Below are 20,300 nucleotides of genomic sequence, written 5' to 3'. Positions count from 1 at the left end.
GGCCGACGGGAATGCGGTCTGGGAAGTTGAGGCCTGGATCACCAGACTCTCAGGGGTGGGATGGGTGGACAGGAACTTGGGGTCGTCCGGACACGGACGGTGGCGTCTGGCCACGTTCCTATCAACAGGCGAACCTGAAGCGGGCCTGGACCACGTGCTCAAAAGAACGTCTGTCAAGGCTTCGTTGAACGGCAGCAGAGGCTCCTGCGGGCATGCCTGCGGTTTGAAGACCTCGGTGAGGATGTTAGGCCTCACGACCGCGACGGGGAGCTCAAGGTGTAAGGCCTTGGCAGCCCTCATCAACACCACTGAATAAGCAGCCCCAGCCTCCGAGGCCACTGTAGGAGGCGAGACAAAACCAGGGTTAGGAGAGTCGTCCAGACCACTGGCGTCACCCAAATCACCTGTCCAGTCCACGTCATACTGACACTCGCGTGACAGAGGGTCCTCAGACCCCTCCCAACCCTCTCCGTATTCTACATCCTCCCCATATTCGGAGTCAACAATGTAGACCGGCTCCTCGGGGCCCATGGGCCCCATCGGCGTCGGACTCGGCGTCGCACGACGCCGGTCCGACTCCGCGTCCGGAGTCGGAGAGGGAATGGGGGCGGCGCCGCCCGGAGCCGGCGCCCCGACGCCGGCCAGAGCCGGCGCTGGAGGCCCGGCGCCGCGCGGAGGCGGACCATGGGTTGCCCCGATGGAATCGGCGCCGGAGAGGCCGGTGGACCAGCCGGCGTCGACCCCGAAGGGCCCAGCGGCGCCGGGGCCGGATCCGCCGGCGGCGTCGGGGCCGGAGCACCCGACGGCGTCGGGGCAGGAGCACCCGAACCGCTCGGGCCCCCGGACGGGACCACCGGGCCCGCAGGCGCCGGAGGCCCCGTCGGAGGAGACAGTGCCCTCATGGCCATGAGGAACTCCTCTATCTCCTCGCGCGACGCGCCTTGCCCAGGGACCGTCGGGTATGGAGCAGGCAGCGTCGGCGACCCACGCGGAGCCGGGGCCACCCGAACCCCCGGCCGCATCGCGCGAGCGTCGGGGGGAGTCGGGGGTACGATGACGACGCCCCGACTTCTTGTGTTTCTTACCTGAGGAACCAGAGGAATGGCGACGACTTCCGGAGCGCTCGTGGCGGCTCCGCGACCGCTCCCTCGACCGCTCCCTCGACCTCCGGCCGGACCGGGACCGCTCTCGACGCGGGGCCGACACCCGGAGCTCGAGTAGCTTGCGGGACCGCTCCCGCCTAGCCTTACTCGTCAAGGCCCGGCAGTCGACGCAGGAGTCCACGTCGTGGTCCGGGCCCAGGCACCGGAGGCAGAGTCGGTGGTGGTCCGTGACCGACATCGTGCGGTCACACCCGTCACAATTCTTAAAACCGGGCATCCTACCGGCACCTTAAGAGTAGAGAGTAAATCAAAAACTATGGTCAAAAGACCGGAGTACTGCTCTTCGGATCTGCGCTAACTGGCGCGGAAAAAAGAAGAACTGACGTCAGCGCGCAAAGGCGGCGTCTATATACTCCAGCGACGTCATCACGGCGCACAACGCCGACGACGGACGCGGAGCCGCAGGGGACGCCTGCAGACGACGCCTACCGACGCGCAGGGGTACTGCTACGCAAAAGTTTCCGGATCCAGACTGACGCCTGGGGATATTCTAAGGTAAGGAATCTAATACTAACCTGTTTCTTTCAGATTTAGTTCCTGAGAGTAGGGACCTGGGTGGCAGGTATTGAATACATTTTTCTGCAAGGTAACTGGGACCTTTGCCATTCAGGGTTTTGTAAGAAGTTTGTACTTTACTTCCTGCCTTGGGAGGTTCAATTACGCTTTAAGCAACACGATGTGCTAGTCACCATCGGTACTGTATTTTTTGGTCCTAACTGAATTAAATAATTTTGCATATCAAATTAATACACCGCCTCATTAGAAGGAAAAGGCTTGATCCTATTCTTTGCATGTTGAAGCGTAGGGTATTCATTTCTTTTTCGGATTGGGATGTTTTGACTAAAATGGCTTTTTCATCTTGCAAATAACAACTGCAAGGAACCTGGAATCTGATGTGCCTACAGCTATTTCTCATGTGAGTACTGCCTCAGAGGAAAACATGATTAACATTACCTCCTAAGTAATACAACTTCCCTTTTAATGATAGTGGGTTCGGTGGGACAATTTACAGAAATAGGGCGCTATTCTATTATATCTTTTTTGAACATTATTTCAAGATAAATTGGTTTATTGTTTCTTTTACCATCTAGAAGAAAGTGTCGAATTAAGAATCACTGGACTGTGATATGATTAATGCACTTGTACGGACGCCACTCATGGTCTAATCAGGAGATATACGCAGCGATCACTGGATGAGACATAAAATAAAATATATTTTGATCAGAAACAAATACTAAATAGCAAGCAGGTTTGGAATATTAAGACATTCCTTGCTTGATGCTAGCTTAGCACAGAATGGATTCTGAAATAAATGTATGAAATATCAATTTCTATTGATTTTAGGTGCTTTTAGCATGCTGATATGGCTCCCCTCTTACCTGGAGTTTCTTAGCGTTCCCAGTGGTTCAGATATTTGGGTACCGACCACCTATAAATGTGGTATTTTCCTTCTTCTTAGCTCACATTACAGGGACAAGTAGCATGGGAACCTTCCTCTGTGTCTCTCAAACTCACATATTCTTTCCAAACATCTTTTAACTTAAAACACTAAACTGGATTTGGGTGTGCATGTGGTCTAATATTGAACTAATTATCACGTTCCTCTGTCTTATCTAGAATCACAGTTTTATGCTTTCTGGTGTTTTCAAGCAATTGAGCTTGCACGTACACATGTTTGAGTTGCTGGTCTCTCAAAAGAGAAAATGTTTTTAGGATGGCATAGAAAGAGATTTTTAACTCTCTCACCCTTCCAGTGAGAAGGATTGAGCAATTGTTGTTTATTTCTTATGTCTCTTTGGTTTGTGTAAATAGGACACTGCCGGTCTGCTATGTAACTATAGAATTGTATGTAGTTAGCATGTTTTTAAAAAAAATAAAATATCAGCATTTTAACTTTTAGCTTGTACACATTATTTCACATTATGACACACGTATTCTTCGTATTTGCAGCCCTACTGAAGCCTTTGTAAGGTGACACGCATTGGCTGTGCTATTTAGGAAACATAAAAAAGAAATATTCTGCATCACATTCAAGACTTACGATCATTTGTCTATACTAAATGTGTTCAGCGATAATTATTTCTGTTGCCTCTCGTTTTTGGTATATAAATGTGTGTAATGTATGGTCAATGTGACCATTGAGGTGGGCAACGGTTTTTCTACTTGTTCTTTTGTCTATTGTAGTGACTGTTTTGGGCTGTAAGGCGTTGAATCCCCTAGCTTCATCCCCTATTTTTGCTTAGAACCAGAAAATAGCAGGAATAGCAACCACAGACTATATCTGACCGGAAACCTGTCTATAGGTCCCTTGGCCAATTACGTTTTTGACTTCATTGCAGAGTAAAAGTAAGGTGAACCTCTGCCAGCCGATCGCACGTTGGAGGCAAGGAGGGAGGGGGAGTCTCAAAGGGGTGCAGTGATGTCATAGATTTAACTGCAGACATTGCTAAGTTAGCATATGCTTGGCAGCCATCTTGCCGCTTTTGCGCACGTTACTACAAGGCTTTATTCTCGTGGATAGACAGCTGGTGCGTTCCCACATGCATGAAAAGGCACTTGGATAGATTCATTCCAACGAGGAAGAGTTGTGCTTGTCCTGAGATGTATTTCCTTGCATCTAAACTTGGAGGTAAGGAGTCCCCCTGATAAAGCCTAGAGGTCTTCTATACTTATAATAAACTAGTTCATATCACAGGGAGGGTGGTAAGGCGCAGTAGTCCTGTTTCCACTATCATTATAATATGATGTGCCCTTTTGTGCTTTATGGAATTGTAACCATGCTAATTATATTGTTCTTATGCATTTTGCTGCTAGTGTACTGCATTGTAGAGCACGTTAGTTAAAAACATTTTAAACTAGATCGTGTCTCTGTTTACTCACGTTGTGGACAAGTATGAGTGTTTGAACGAAAGAGTGTTCTTCTTCCCGCGATTCCTAAGAGGGACGGATTGACGTGTTCTAGGATGTCTAATCATTGGTAGCTTCGCTGTAGTACGGAGAACTAATGAGACACTATAGCTAGTCGGATTGGGGTTCTGGGCACTGAGGTGGGTTTCTGGTACACCACTACACAACGAGGTCCTGGTTTCCTGCGCATAGTTATGTGTATGTGTAGAAAACCTGCAACAGGGGAGGGAGTAGCCTCTTCGGATTATTTGCGAAACCCACCTGTATGAGGTGATATCTCGCCAGTGGTGGAGGTGATGGCATATCCTGCCACCAACTGGACGCCCATGAAGTGGGAGGATCAGACTGGAAAGGTTTGAAGGCGGAGGGGTTCATGGCCTGAACTGACTTTTGGCCTCGCGACCCCGCGGTCGGGGTGAACCACAGCCATGCAGAGGTTGCTGAACTTGCATGGTCCTCTGGCTGGGGTAGGGGTGGTGAGGTTGGAAGCCCCTTTCATAGCCATGAAAGGAGCGAATGGCGGACGCAGGATGGGATGACACTAAGAGGCCCAAGGACTTGGTCATAGCCAGCAACTCCTTAAAACACTCTAACGCCACATTGCTCCAGTCTACGAAGAGATGAGAGCCAACAGAGGGCATCTCCAGAAGGAATGCTAGGACATCCCCTGAAAAGCCAGACGTTCTCAACCATGCAGGGTGCCTGATGGGCACCGTTGAGGAAATCACTCTGCCCAACAAGTCTGTAGTGCCTAGGAGACAGCATTTGGCAAACTTTGCTGCATCTTTTTCATCTGCAACAGCCTGGGAAAGGATAGCCTGGGTCTCCTCTGGGACGTGTGGCAGCACTTGCACAACCATTTCCTATAGTGAATGGGAATAACGGCCCAAGAGGCTTGCAGTGTTTACCGACTGCAATGCTAGGCTGGAGGAAGAAAATATCTTCTTACCAAAGCTGTCCAGCCTTTTAGAATTCCTATTTAGAGTCGCAGAAGGCAACGGGCCACAAGAGGTAGAAGCTTGGATCACCAAGCTCTCTGGGTGTTGGGTGGTTAGAGAGGATAGCTGGGTCGCCCGGAGTAGGGCAATGGCGGTGGGCTATAGTTCTTTTCACAAGAGCCCACTTGCTGAGCTTGGACCAGGTGCCCAGTAGAACATCGGTAATGGCCTCACTGAAAGGCAGCAAGGGTTTCGAGGTGGAGACAACAGACTGCAGGACCTCCGCCAAGACATTGGTCTTCACCGCCACTGTATGAAGATATAGGTCAAAGACTTCCGCATCCCTATGCATCACCATTGCAAATGAAGGCCCCCCTCCTCCATAGCCAGGTTAGGGGGAGACAGCAAGCCAGGCTCTGGGGAGATTTGAAAGCTGCTGGAATCACCCAGATCCTCGTACCAGTCCATTTCCTTGTTGAAAAGTGTGATTTCTAAGGGATCCTGCTGCACCTCCCAATCTTCATCCAATCCTAGCCCTTCAAAATAAGGCACAAGGCACGATATATGGAGCCCAACGACTCCGGTCTTGGCGGATGCCCAGCCAGCTCTGCAGCATCTGGAATAATGATAGGGGAGGGGCCGCCGGTGGGCACCAGCGACGTTGAGGGTCTTGTGTCAGACGCGGTGTCAGGAAAGGTTAAGTAGGTACGACCAGCGCCAGTCCAGATCCAGTAACAGATCCTAGAGGAGTCAGGGGCCAGAGCTGACGGTGTGGAACCCATTGGATCTCCTTCCGTTGAACCTGCCGGGCCTGACAACATGCCGGCGGGGTCAGGCAGCCGAAATTTGGAGCACATGGCGTCATCATTTTTTTTTTTTTAACTGTGCAGTGGCCGTTCCTGGCCCTGGAAAGGGAGGGAAACGCGGAGCCGACCCAGGAACCCGCTCAGCAGAATGGGGCCTCGAATGCAGACACTCCTCTGTCTCGTCAGGTGATTGACGGGGTGAAGTCAAAGCATGCTTTGACTTTTTATGTTTCTTGTGATGCTGCTTACCTGACCTGGATGACTTCGAGTGGGAGGAAGGAGACTTCGATCCCCCAGAGTGGCGCTTAGACATTCCTATCGACAGAGACCGGGAGCAGGAACAAGATCTTCGGGGAGACCTCCAAGGCACCGGACACCGGGCAGTAAGCAGCTTTAGGGACCGCTCCCTCAAAGCTTTCGGCACGATGGCCCGGCAGTCGGAGCATGACTTCGAGTCATGGTCGCGCTCCAAGAAACAAAGACATACTAGATGGACTTCCATAACCAACATGGCGCAGTGATCAGTGCTGCACGATTTGAGCCAAGAGGTCTTCCTATTAATCATCCAACACCAAAAAATGTTGACAAAAAGTTGAAAAAGTCTATAAAGAAATTACAGGGGGTAGCTCCCTTAGACGAATCTGTGCTGGCTGGTGCGGAAAGAACTGACGATTAGGGCAACAAGGTGTTGCCTATACAGACGTAACAGAGGTCATAACGACATTGAAACAGACGCCTACGGCATCATGTGGAGTCGACTGATGCCTCCTATCGGCACGCAGGGGTACTACTATCAAAATCTTCCAGATCCAGCCTGACGCCTTAAAGTTCTAAGGTAAGGAATCTGTGGCTGAATGTCTCTATCAGATCTTCCTTACACAGTGCATGGGAAAATTCTATTTGTGGTGGATTAGTGCATAAACTTTTGAAATTTAAATACGGTACATTAATAAATTCAGGTGAGAACTAAGATGATATTTTACAGATGACTGAATCTTGAAAGTGTTAGGTTCATTTGAACCTGTGACTTACCATGAGAGACCATTCTCTGACTTTCAGGTAAATTACTCGTCGCCCCTGAGGCATCCATGCCAAGAGCACAGTCACTGCCCGAATGGCCAACCAGCAAACATACAGTCCACAAGCTGCAGTGTATAGTTCATGGATTTTAGCAGTTCCAGTCCAAAATGACATTAACCAACGTCCTGCAAACACTGTGAATAGAAACCAAAATAATCTATAGTTACTTAGAACAAAGGTTGGTATACACAAACTGTTTTGACGCTCCTTGTGAATAATAAATGATCAATACAAATTAATCACAGAGTATTTGCTAAATATGGGGAAAACAGACGTTTTATCACCCTAGACCAACTTAGTAGAACATAAAGGGTGACAGGTTTAAGGACAGAGCTGTAAGGATAAAATTAACTGAACCTACTGGGATAAGCGAGAGAATGTAATGGTATTGATTTCCATTCCGAGATCTAAAGTAGGACTCCCCATCCTATGACCTCATATTTATAGTTACAATTATAAATCCATCAACATACAAAATAAAGCAATGCAAAAAAATTTCTTTCAGAGGTTGTTGGCAGAGTTTACTCTTTCAGAGAATGTTATTGCCAAACTTCTTGGCCATTTTAATAAAATGTGGCTGACAGCTGAAGCTAATTAGTTTTTCCAATAAAATAGTACAGGACTTTATGGAAATCCAACACAAAAATGTGAAACTCAACTCATATTTTCTTTTAAGTGAAGCCCAATTTCCGGAACTTCACTTACGCCTTTTTCTGTCTGGGTTTTGATTGCACAGCAGCAGAACAGTCCTTTTGCTTTCAATATACATAGAGAAGGGCTTTGCATCCTCTCTTTTCAGCCATTAGCTTTTGACAGACGCAGGATTAGTGGAAATACTTGCCGCTGTCCCTTAAGGCAAACCCCAGGCAACCAGTCAGAGGTAAATGCATGGCACGAAACTGAGGACACTGTGTTTTTAGCCCCAATGACAAGATCAAAATATGGAATCCCAATGACCATCTTAAACTTTTGTCGGTGTTCAGTGTCGGAAAGTGCCCCCTTTTACATGGTTACCCCCCACTTTTTGCCCAACAAATGATGCACTTTTGACTTGGTGTACACTGTGTCCCTGCCAATCAGGTTCCCAGAGCTTGTGTTCTTTCCCAAAGCTGTACTTGTTTATCCACAACTGCCACATCTTGCAAAGGCAACTAAGAGCAGCAGCACCTATTGTGCCACCCATAGAGGCCATGTACCTTAACGCCCACACACTGCAGGCTGTGTGTTTTGGTGCAGAGAAAAGTGAAGAGCCGACATGGCACCCATCCCTGAGTGCCATGCTTACAACCCACTGACAGAGGCCTACGTAAGCCACCCCTCTAGCAGGGTGCACTAGCACTCAGGTGAGGGTCCAATGTCATGAGCCCTGTACCCCTACAGTGTCTTGGTCCATTCTTTGACATTGCAAGTGTAGTAAAGCCATAAAGAATATATGGTCTGGGAGTTGGTCACTACAAACTCCACGGCTACACAATGGCTTTACTAAAACCGGGGAATTTTGGTAGCAAACTTCTCAGCACATTAGACTCACACTGATGCATGTTTGCGATTTTATGTAAAATGGACTCAGAAGGCATCTTAGAGATGCCCCCTGAAAGACAACCAGCCCTGGTGTGGATCCTGTATGGCTGACCTCCATTTGCCACCACCAGACAGGTTTCTGGACCCCTGGGGAGAGAGCCTCTGCTCTCTGGGTCCAGAAACAAAGCCCGTTCTGGGCAAGAGGTGCCATGTCTCCTCCCCAGGATGAGCTGGGTCTATGAAGGGGAAGATTCAAAGGCCTGCAGCCTATGTGAGCTGTCCCTGCTTTTTGCTTCCCCCAGCAACTGTCCCTCACCGGTTCTGCCCCCCACTTTGGGCAGGAGAATAGACAGGAAAACCAAGCTAGGAGAAGATGTGTGCCCACCTTTACCAACCCCACCCCTCAGGTGGGAGAGGCAAAGTGAAGCACACATCTCAGTCCCCTCCATCTTGAAGATGAAGGGACCCAACCGATCAAGAAGAGGCTCATGCCCCTCTCATACTGGAGGGTGGCATACTGGTTGTAGGAAGGTGGATACCTGACTATGGTTACCCCCAACTTTTTGCCTAGTGTTTAGCTGGTTTTCGACTTAGTTGGCCTGGGAGCCTGCTATTCAGGACCCCAGGCGATCTGCTCTCTCTGTAAAATGGACTCCATGTACTGTAGGTACATACCAAATTGGATATTGGGTCACCCTTGTGAGTCCCTGTATAGTGTACCATAGGTACCCAGGGCATAGGTGCATCCAAGGCCTACCAGGGGCTGCAGCATATATTATGCCACCCCTGCCTGGCCACCTAAATTGACAACTGGCTGATCACTCAGCTGGGGCAAGGTCGTGTAATCACCCTTGCTTAGGTATAGTATCCCTATACCTACCTTATATATAGACACATAGTAACCTATAAGTCACTCCTATGGCAGGCCTTAACAATCCTGGAGGCAGAGTGCTTGGTTATGTGTGAGATGGTGCTCTAGCATGAGCTGAGCCTGTCTGCAGCTTTCGGAACCATGTCCTTATAGCTGTTCTATGATATTGCCATACCATATACTTTTAAGTGCATTATAATACTCGCGGTTAATGCTAACTTTGGTTTGGCTTTATCCAAACATGTCGTGTAAGGTGTCATACGCTTTGAAATACTACCCCCTCGCCAATTCTGGCGACGGGGGTAGCATTCGACCCTTCTAGAGGGAGAAGACATGTTAAAACTACTGTACCCAGTTAAAGTTAACCAGAGCCCCAGCATCACAAAATGGATGCTGCTGCCACAGACACAAGTCTAACCTCCTGCTGCTGGGAGTCCTTCCAGTCAGGGAGGATTGGACAATAGGTTTCCTGCCTGGGGAGGTGCGAGCACCACCCCAGACAGTACTTTGTGTATTGGGACAGGGAGGGCTGAATAGAATGAGACACTGCCTGGGGCACACTAGGTGCTCCATGCATACCCCAGTTCAAACCGGTTGCTGGGGCACTCCAGCCCCAGCTCTGGCGCGAAACTGGACAAAGGAGAGGGGGTGTAACCACCCCCTTCCTGGTCCCACCCATAGGAGGGACCTAGTAACTAATCCAGCCCCTTTTAGTTGTATAAAAGTAGGAGCTGAGTCCTGAGACTTTAGATTAACCCTGAACTGAAACTTGAAACGAAACTCTGGACCTTTGACATTCTGCTGAAGCTGAAAACTGAAGAATCTCCCTTGCGGCCAAGGAGTGACCAACCTGGGCAACCAGGCACCATCCAGCAAATCAACCGCTTGCTTTGTCGACGTTCCCGCCGGAACCCGAGCACAGAGCCTGACAAGACCCAGACTTCCAGACCTCTCTGACCCTCTCTTCACGACTGCAGCATAGCTGAGATCCGTGGAGGCGACGAGACACGTGGGACAGGACATCTTGGAAAGCCTGCAACTTGCTAACTGTGCAGCTCCTGAGGCATCCTCGAAGCTGTGCACTGGGGATTGAGAAACCCCGAATCCGAGCTCCACCTGCACCGAAGACCAGCCCTCCACACTTCACGAGTTCTGCGTGGGGCCCTTCTGTTTGTGTTCTGCTCGAGGCGTTGTCCGGTTGCTGGCCCATTGGCTAGTAGCCTCTGTGACGACAATCCTTTTGAATCACATTGCTGGTCTGGTTGCTCCAGAATGGCCCTTGCTTCCCTGCAAAGGTGAAGCACCTCAGACCTTGCTGGTCTGCACCAGAAGCCTTAGTTGTATCCTGTGTGGGTTGCCTTTGCCAAGGCTTGTTGACTCCAATCCGGAAGTCGACCCCTCCATCTGCGAGAACCTTCGTGGGACAGCTCGTCACCAGTACCTGGTCGTCGTCGACGCCTCCTGGTCCACGTGGCTGCAAAGACAAGCTTCAAGACAGCACCGGATTGCTCCTCGACGTCGTCTGGTTCCTTCCTGGTTCTACCCGGTCACTGGCTAGTGACCTAGACTCTGTCCCCTCTGCTTTCAGGTCTTCTACATTTTCGATCCACCCTTGGATCCACCCGGACATCTTCCTCCTGGTCGCCTGCAGAATCTTTCTTCAAGGCTCCATAGGATTCAACGACGAAACCCGACACATCTTCACACCTATGCACCCGCCGTCCGTGGGTGAGGTAACGCGAGTACTTCGGTGCTCCCAAGGGTACTGACTATCCAAGTGTCTAAGTCTTTAGTTGTTTCCTCCTAGCTAAACTGGGAGTGTCCTAAATCCTTCTAAATCTAACTACTAGATTCCCATTGACTTTGTATTGACTCCCGCGTATGTGTAAAGACACTGCACGCGCCGCCTGTGGGCCTCCTACTTCTAAACTAAGGTTCAGATAGTGTAGCCCCAGCGATTCCCTAGGCCCTAGGCCTTTCCTTTTCTCGTGACGTGGTACTCATACCACTTTCTTAATATATGGTTTGCTTCGCCCCTAGGGCCTAATCGTAAATTGTGCAACTCAACGTATTCTGACTAAGTATCTTGTGATGTGCTTTGGCCTCTGATCTCATAAAGAGTTCAGAGGAGTGTGTTAGTAAATAAATACATATATATTTTATATATATCCTGTGTGGTGTCCTTTCATTTGATATTCAAGGGGTTGCATATGGTAAAACAGCTGGCTTTACACGCCCTCAAGAGTCTTTTAGCCTAAGACTGTTCTGTCCACACTACCACTAGGATAGCTGGTCTACAAGGTTGACTTACTACCATCACCATAAGGGTTGTTTGGACTGGTGCAAGGTGATCACTAGAATAGTGATCATCATATACCAGGCCAACTTCTCACACTGGTGTAACCACCTCAAGGACGGGATCCGTTGGTTCCGACCTGCACACCCATTCTAACCCCCCTAAATTTAGTATTTAGGGGTGACCCAGAACCTTGCCTCCTAGATTCGAGGAAGAAAGAAGGACTGAGAGCTGTGCTGACCCAGGCAGAAGAGGACACCAACTGCTTTGGCCCAAACCTTACTGGCCTGTCCAGTCTTCGACAGCGAGTACAGCAGCCAGCAAAGCCCGGAGAACCTGCCCTGCGAACATCTCACAGACTCCGTCTCCAGTGAGCACCGGATTTGCCCAAGCCAAGACTCACCCACCGAATCCAGAGTCCGGCAACTCCGCACCACTCTGCACCCAACGCCCTCGGCCCAAGTTCAGGTGGCCAAACACCACAAGGAGGCCTCCCCAGTGATCTTGACCTGGAAGCTGATGCTCCCCTACCTCCCTCAAGCCTCAAGACGATACCTGCAGCCTCAGCCTGAAGGGTCCCCCAGACGGCGGCCAGAGCTGGTAAGAAAAACAGAAGCCAGAATACACCCCTGCACCAGACGCTCCATGGCCTTGGGTGACCCACTGAGGGCGACTATGCATACCCCAAGATTCCAACTCATCTCTACAGCCGTTTGACGCCTTCAAGAAGTCTCCATGCCCGAGCCTGCAGCAACTTTGCAAAACTGAAGCTGTCCACTGAAAATCACAAAGTCCCTGACGTCTTCTTGGCACCCTGCACCAGGTAGTCCCAGTGCCGCAGGTGGTGCAGCTCCTGTGCTGATTGTTAGCCCCGACAGTGTTGACCTTAACCCCAGGAGCTTTGCTCCCACACCCAGTGGCCTGCTCATAAGCAGCTCCTAAATGAAGGCCCCCCTTTGCCCCATTGGCTAACACTGGGTCGATGGATTCTGCACCCAGCCGCCCCAGTGCCACTGGTGGTGCAACTCGAGTGCCTATCTAGACCTTGGGGAACCTTGGTCCTAACCCCCAATTGTAAGGCGTTTACTTACCTGCGAAACCAGTAATAATTTTTCTCCCATAGGAACCCATGTTATGAGATTTTGGGCCTAAAAGTGTTGAACTGTTGTATTGCATGGGGAAAACAGTAACTATAACTCAAGCCAAGAAAAGTCTTACTTACCATGTATTGTGAGATCCTTAGGTGTGGTATCTAGGCATACCACCTCCATTTTCAATGTAATCTGAAAGTAATCAAAAAGTATTCTAAAAGTAACTACTGTGTAAAATAACTTGCTTTTTAAAACCATACCAACCTGTAACAACTGCAACACCATTACCAATTGCATTTCTGTGTAAAGGTTTACAATCAAAAGTATATTTACCTACCTGTACCAAGTCTTGCTTGATTTTAGAAATAAAATACAAGTGCATCTTTTTTTCTATACTTACCCAATTGGTCTGGATTCTGTCTCTGAGTGTGTGCCAGCAGTCTTGATTGAGTGAATACAATAAATGCTTAACATACCCTCTGGATAAGCCTAACTGCTTGCCTACACTACCACAAAGAGAGCTATTAGTACTTACCTAATTTAGCCTCTGCTATACCTCTGGGGACTCCCTGGCCCTGTGCACACTATACCTTACTTTGGTATACTATAAACTGAGCCAGCCTTCTACACTCTGGTTACGCTATTAATTGGAATAAGTGTTCCAGTGAATCTATGTTCTCCATGGCCTGCATCTTACTTGCTTGATGACTGTGCTGCTCAGGTGGTCACAGAGGGTTTCTGTTATTTGGGGATCTTGTTACCACTGATCCGGACATTTTTTATGCACACAATATATATATAATTTTTTTAAAGATCTTTTTATTGAAACCAAACTAATAGTTTAATGAACAAGTTACTTACCTTTGGTAACAATGTACCTGTAAGAGACATAGAAGTTATAGATTCCTTACCTTAAAATTACCCCCAGGCATCAGACTGGATCCGGCGAAATTCATTTTCGTAGCAGTACCCCTGCACGTCACTAGGTTGCGTCTGTCGACTCAGTGTTCGTCGTCAGCATCAAGGTCGCCGCGATGATGGCGCAGTGTCTATTTAGACGCTGCCCCTGAGCACGGATGTCAGTTTGACAGTACTTTCCATGCCAGAAGCGCAGAGCCATGGAAGACACTGACCACTGGTGCACATAACTAGTAAGGGAGTCCCTATCCCTAGAAGTCAGTTCGCAGAACAGGAAGGACGGGTAGGGAGGTAAGGAATCTATAACTACTAATGTCTCTTACAAACACATTGTTACCGAAGGTAAGTAACTTGTTCATCTGGAAGAGACTGTAGTCATAGATTCCTTACCTTAGAAAAGATACCCCAGCAATGCCAACCCCGGAGGTGGGTCTGTGAACTAAGTTCACACCAGGAAGTCTTGGAGAACAGTACGGCCGAAAAAGCTGTCTCTCTGGACTTGGCTGTCCAGGCAGTGATGCTTAGTAAATGTGTGCAGGGATGCCCATGTGGCTGTCTAGCTGATGTCAACCAGCGGAACTCCAGGTCCCAAAGCAGTAGTAGCTGACTTCGCACTGGTAGAGTGGGAGAGCAGTCCTACTGGAGGTTCCTTTTTAGCCAAAGAATAACAGATCTTAATGCATACGACGACCCATCGAGAGATGGTACACTTGTGCACTGCCCAACCTTTCTTGGGACCCACCTAACCCACGAAGAGTTGATCATCTGCCCGTAAGTCTTTAGCGCGGTCAAGGTAGAAAGACAGCGCACGTTTTGGGTCCAGACGGTGGAGTCTGTACTCCTCTTTGGAAGGGTGTGGAGGAGGGAAGAAGCTGGGCAGTGGGATAGTCTGACCTATGCGAAAAGAGGTAACCACTTTAGGCAGAATAGAGGACCTAGTACGGAGGGCTACTTTGTCCAGATTGACAGTAAGAAAGGGAGGTCTGGAAAAGAAGGCTTGAAGCTCAATCACCCTGCGAGCAGAGGTGATGGCAAGCAAGAAAGCAGTAGGTGTCGTCGTGCGGCTCCACGTGCGTTATTTGTGCCAGGATGACATCGCTGGAGCTACTTAGACGCGCCCACGCACGCAGATGTCAGTTCTGTACACTACTTTCTGCGCAGAACGCAGAGCCATGCAAGAAACTGACCACTGGTGCCATGAAACTAGGGCCCTGAAAGGGATGACCTAAACCCTAGAACTCAGTTCGCAGAACGGGGTGGATGGGTGGGGCGGTAAGGAATCTATCACTACTAATGCTTCTTACAGATGGAAAATGCTACTTACCAGTATGCATCTGTTCTTGGCATGTAGAGCTGCAGAGCTGCAACACCTAGTGTTGGGCCCGGATGTTTGCAGTTTGTTTTTGTCCTGAAAAGTTCTTTGGAAGTCACGAGGTAGGTGACTCCTCCTTTGGACCACATTGCGCATGGGCATCGGCTCCATCCTCAGATTGTTTTTTGCCATTAGGGAATTGATGGAGCTTTGCAAGAAAAGGAAGGATGTTCATGTAAGCTGTATCTAATTAAGATAATACTGGAACAGATAAAGGGTAGCCGGGGAGGCGTGTGTAACTCTGCAGCTCTACATGCCAAGAACAGATGCATACTGGTAAGTAGCATTTTCCGTTCGAGGCATATGAGCTACAGATTACACACTGTGCATAGATTGTATAGCAGTACCCACTCTTAGCGGCGACCACCCATATCTGTTGCAGTAGTTTGAAATAATGTTTTGAGAACAGCCTGGCCCACATTAGCTTGTTGTTTAGTTTGCACATCTACACAATAGTGTTTTGTGAATGTGTGCGGTTTAAACCATGTAGCGGCCTGCAGATGTCATCTAAGGGAATGTTCCCTAAAAATGCCATTGAAGCCCCCATTTTCCTTGTGGAGTGGGCTTTAGGATGAACAGATAACGTACGATTTGCCTTGTGATAACAAATTTGTATGCATTTGACAATCCACCTAGCTACCCAGATTTTGATATAGGATTGCCCTTGTGTGGTGGTGAGAAAGACACAAAGGGTTGCTTGGTCTTACGAAAGGGCTGTGTTCTCTCAATATAGTATAACAATGCTCTTTTGACATCTAAGGTATGCAGAGATCTTTCTGCTACTGTTTGTGGCTGCGAGAAGAACACAGGAAGTTCCACAGATTGATTGAGGTGGAAGGGAGAAATGACTTTGGGAAGGAATTTAGGATTGGTACGGAGAACAACCTTATTGTGATGCATTAGCAAGTAAGGTTCTTGAATGGTTAGTGCTTGTAGTTCACTAACTCTCCTTAGTGAAGTAATAGCTACTAGGAACGCAACCTTCCATGTTAAAAATTGTAGTTCACATTTATGTAAATGTTCGAATGGAGGCCCCATTAGCCGTGTGAGAACAATGTTTAAATTCCACACTGGTATAGGTGGTAACCTGGGAGGAATTATTCGTTTGAGGCCTTCCATGAAAGCTTTAATAGCAGGCACTCTGAAGAGCGATAGATGCTCTCTGTTTTGTAGATATGCTGCTATGGCAGCCAGATGCAGTCTAATAGACGTGTAGGCTAAGTTACATTTTTGAAGATGTAATAAGTATTCTATGATGTGTCGGATAGACACGTCTAGAGGATTGATATTGTTATTGTGACAATATATCACAATATGTTTTCACTTGGCTGCATTGCATGCTCTAGTGGTTGGACGTCTAGTTTCTTTTATGACATTCATGCAGTCAGGAGGAAGGTTAAGATATCCAAATTCTAGGATTTCAGGAGCCAGATCGCAAGGTTGAGCTGAGCTGGGTCCGGGTGCCTGATCTCTCCAAGGTTCTGGGTTAAAAGGCGTGGAGATAGGTATAGCTTTTGGTGCGGCACTACAGACAGTTGGAGCAGTGTGGTGTACTACGGCTGTCTGGCCCATGTTTGAGCAACTAGGATGAGGGTTAGAGAATGCTGCTGTAGTTTGCGTACTACTAGTGGCATGAGGGGTAGAGACGGAAAAGCTTACGCAAATTTGCCTGACCTGTTCATCCATATCGCATTGCCTTTGGACAGTGGGAGTGGATATCTGGCGGCGAAGCTTGGGTATCTGGCGTTTTCATGGGTGGCAAAGAGGTCTATCTGAGGTTGTCCCCACATCTGAAAGAATGGTTGAAGAACTTGTTGATGAAGTTCCCACTCGTGGATCTGTTGTGTTTGGCGACTTAACAGATCTGCTATGGTATTTTGTGCTGCTGGGACATGCTGGGCTAGTAAGAATATGTTTTGAGGTAGAGCCCACCTCCATATGTTCTATGCCAGTTGAGAAAGTTGTAGGGAGTGTGTTCCGCCCTGTTTTTGTATGTAATAAATGGCTGTCATGGTGTCTGTTCGGACTAACACAGCCTTGTTTGATACTTGATTTTGGAAGGCTTTCAATGCCAGGAATATGGCTAGTAACTCCAGATAATTGATATGGAGTAACTTTTGTTGTGGTGCCACCTGCCTTGCACGGTGTGTTGCAGTAGGTGGGCTCCCCAGCCGGAGAGCGATGCGTCCGCTGTCAAGACTATCTGAGGAACTGGCTATAGGAACGGTCGCCCTTTGGAAAGGTTTTTGGTGTTCCACCACTGTAGAGAGCGATGAGTTCGACCGTCCACCAACACTAGGTCTGTTAATTGATTTTGAGCCTGTTTCCATTGGCGTACTAAGCACTCTTGGAGAGGATGCATTTGAAGTCTTGCATGGGGCACTATGAAAATGCAAGAGGCCATCATCCCTATGAGTTGCATGAACACTCATGCTGGAAGAGAGTGTTGTGGCTGAAACTTTGTGAGAAGAGCTTGCATGCTGGCTATCCTTACCGGAGTGGGATAAGTTAGCGCTGTCAAGGTGTTTATAGTGGCACTGAGGTATTGTTGCACTTTGGCTGGTTGCAGATGGGACTTGGTGTGGTTTATTGTGAACTCCGAGTTGTGAAGCAGTTGGATAGTGGTATGAGTGTGTTTTACACACTGGTTGTAGGAGCTGGCTTTTATGAGCCAGTCGTCCAAGTATGGGAAGACATGAATGTGCTGTCTTCGCAAATGTGCTGCCACTACTGCTAGGCATTTGGTGAATACTCTTTGTGCTGTTGTGACTCCAAATGGGAGTACTTTGAATTGATAGTGCTGCCCGTCTATCACAAATCTGAGCTACTTCCTGTGAGCTTTATGAATCGGAATGTGTAAGTATGCGTCCTTGAGATCGATAGTGGCAAGGAAGTCGTTTTGTAACAGAAGGGGAAGGACTTGTTGTAATGTGACCATGTGAAAATGATTTGATTGTATATATATGTTTAGAGGTCTGAGGTCTAGAATAGGCTTTAGAGAGCTGTCCTTCTTTGGGATAAGAAAGTATAGGGAGTAGACCCCGTTGTTTTGTTGGTGCAGAGGAACTGGTTCTATTGCACTTTTTTCTAGTAAAGATATTACTTCTTGCTTTATCAGTAATAGATGCTCTTGTGACATTGGACGCTGTTTGGGTGGTATGTTTGGGGGGTAGATGTTAGTTATAGGCAGTAACCTGACTGAATAATTTGTCACACCCACCTGTCTGATGTGATGTTGTTCCAGGCAGGAAGGAATTGCTGTAGTCTTCCCCCCACAGGAGTCGAATGGTGGTGGGGGGGGGGGGGGGGGGGGGGGGGGGGGGGTAGGAAAGTCATTGGGTAGGGGTAGAGGCAGAGCGGGAGTTGTTGGTTTTGCCTCTGCCTTTGTTGTTGTTACCCCTGTAACCCCCTCTTCGGTAGCCCCTAGTGAATGTGGATTGGCTAGGGGTCTTATAGGAAGTGGAGGGGCTGTCGGAGGAGTAGCCTCTTGTGTTGCCTTTATATGATGAGCGAATAAAAGAGCGTCTGGGAGCTTGCATTTGCAAGGCTTCCATAGATTTAGCTGTGTCTGTAACTTTTTCCATTTTCTCTAAAGATTAATCGACATTAGGGCCAAATAAGTGCTCCTCGTCAAATGGTTGAATGAGGATGGAATTTTTTACCTCGGGGTTGAAACCAGAAATACGGAGTCATGCATGCCTACGCAAAAGGACACTAGTATTGATTGCCCTTGAGGCAGTATCTGCGGCATCTAGGGCACAACGTATGGAAGTATTGGTGATATTTTTACCTTCCTGTATGAGTTCATTGGCCCTATTTTCATATTTGTCAGGTAGATGCTGCATTATGGACTCCAGTTCATCATAATGTGCCCTGTCATATCTTGCCAATAGCGCTTGGGTATTGGCAATGCGCCATATGTTAGCTGCTTGTGACGCTGTTCGTTTGGCGGAAGTGTCAAGGAGTTTGGATTACTTGTCTGGTGGTGGGGCTTCACCTGATGTCTGTGAATTGGCCCGTTTACGTGCGTTAGACACTACTAAGGAATCTAGAGGTGCTGGGCCTCTAATGTAAGCTGGATCTGTAGGGGCAGCTTTGTATTTTTTCTCAATGCAGGAGTTGAGGACTCGAGCCCTGACAGGATCTTTAAATACCTCTTTTGCATGCTTAAGGACCCTTTAAGCATTGGCAGAATGGCAGTGGACCTGTGTGTAGTGTCAAAAGTGTCCAATAAGAAATCTTCCTCCACAGTGTCTGTGTGCAAATCGACTCCATGGTATTGGGCAGCCCTATGGACTAGTAGGTTAAACCCTATAGTGTCCTCTGGGGGGAAGGCCCGGAGGGATATACATCATCTTGAGGGACGTAAGGCACATCAGGGGTGTTATAATCGTCCCATGATTAGGTGACTGAGGGGGACTATTGTTCCCCGCTGGGTCGTAAGCACCTTCACCTGTGTCCTCTGAATCTGTATCTACATCATCATCTGGATTAGGGGATGGTGTAGGAGAATGAGGTGGTGGAGGAGGTGTAGGAGGAGGAGAGTGGGGTGGTAGTGGAGAAGGGACCCTCAATGGAGAGGTTGCAATATCTCTCGTCTTTGGAGGATGAGGAGGTGCAGGCGCCTCTAGTGGTGTCTTCTTGGAGCTAATAGTGAGTTGGCCAGTGTTAGGATCTTTGACAAGAGTCTTTTGAGCAGGATCTGGTGTAAAAAGCTCTTCCCTGGATGGCTGGTCTCTCGGTGTCGAAGCTCTCGGTTCCGGAGATTTTTTCGGCACCGACTCGGTAGCTGGTCTAGGGTCCTTCGGCTTAGAACTGTAACCCTTTGAAATGTCTTTAACTGGAACGTGTTTTTTCGGTTCCGTGTGTTTTTCTGGCTCCGATGAGTCGGGCCTTTAGGCAGTTTTTTACTCGGCTCAGAGTGTGATTTTGACGTCGATGAGCCGGTGCCAGTCTTCGGCGCCTAGTGCTTGGGTGACGAAACAATGGTCTGCGTGGATGAGATAGATGGCTTCTTTTTCGGTGTCGGTATGGGATCGGCACCGGAAATAGGCTGACTTGAGCCCGAGCAGCCTGAAGGCTTAGTAGGCTTCTTTTCCGAGCCCTAAGGCTCATGTCACACAGGATTCTAGCATATGAGCAGGTAGTTATGAGGGACCCTCAGCCGAGAGTCTAAGGTGGTGGATCATAGAGAAGGTACGGATAAATCCACGAGGAGGGAATTTTGCCAACACAATGAATGTTCGCGTAAGTGGATCCACATCTTCGACACTGTAAATAGGGGCTTGAACGAACATGAGGAAACCACCAAACAGATAGGCATTCTGAATAATGGTT

General features: G+C 48.4%; 1 protein-coding gene across 1 annotated transcript in view; it reads right to left on the bottom strand.

The window, feature by feature from the left end:
• Positions 1 to 20,300, bottom strand: part of MARCHF6 (membrane associated ring-CH-type finger 6) — a 1,360,950-nt gene that overhangs the window by 329,538 nt on the left and 1,011,112 nt on the right. Inside the window, exon 21 of the mRNA XM_078687648.1 lies at positions 6,847 to 7,028. Within this exon, the coding sequence (XP_078543774.1) occupies positions 6,847 to 7,028 (182 nt within the window). The remainder of the gene's footprint in view (positions 1 to 6,846; positions 7,029 to 20,300) is intronic.

Source organism: Lissotriton helveticus, chromosome 4_1 (assembly GCF_964261635.1).
Source record: "Lissotriton helveticus chromosome 4_1, aLisHel1.1, whole genome shotgun sequence".
Classification (NCBI taxonomy): domain Eukaryota; kingdom Metazoa; phylum Chordata; class Amphibia; order Caudata; family Salamandridae; genus Lissotriton; species Lissotriton helveticus.
This window is presented reverse-complemented; position numbering and strand designations above follow the sequence as displayed.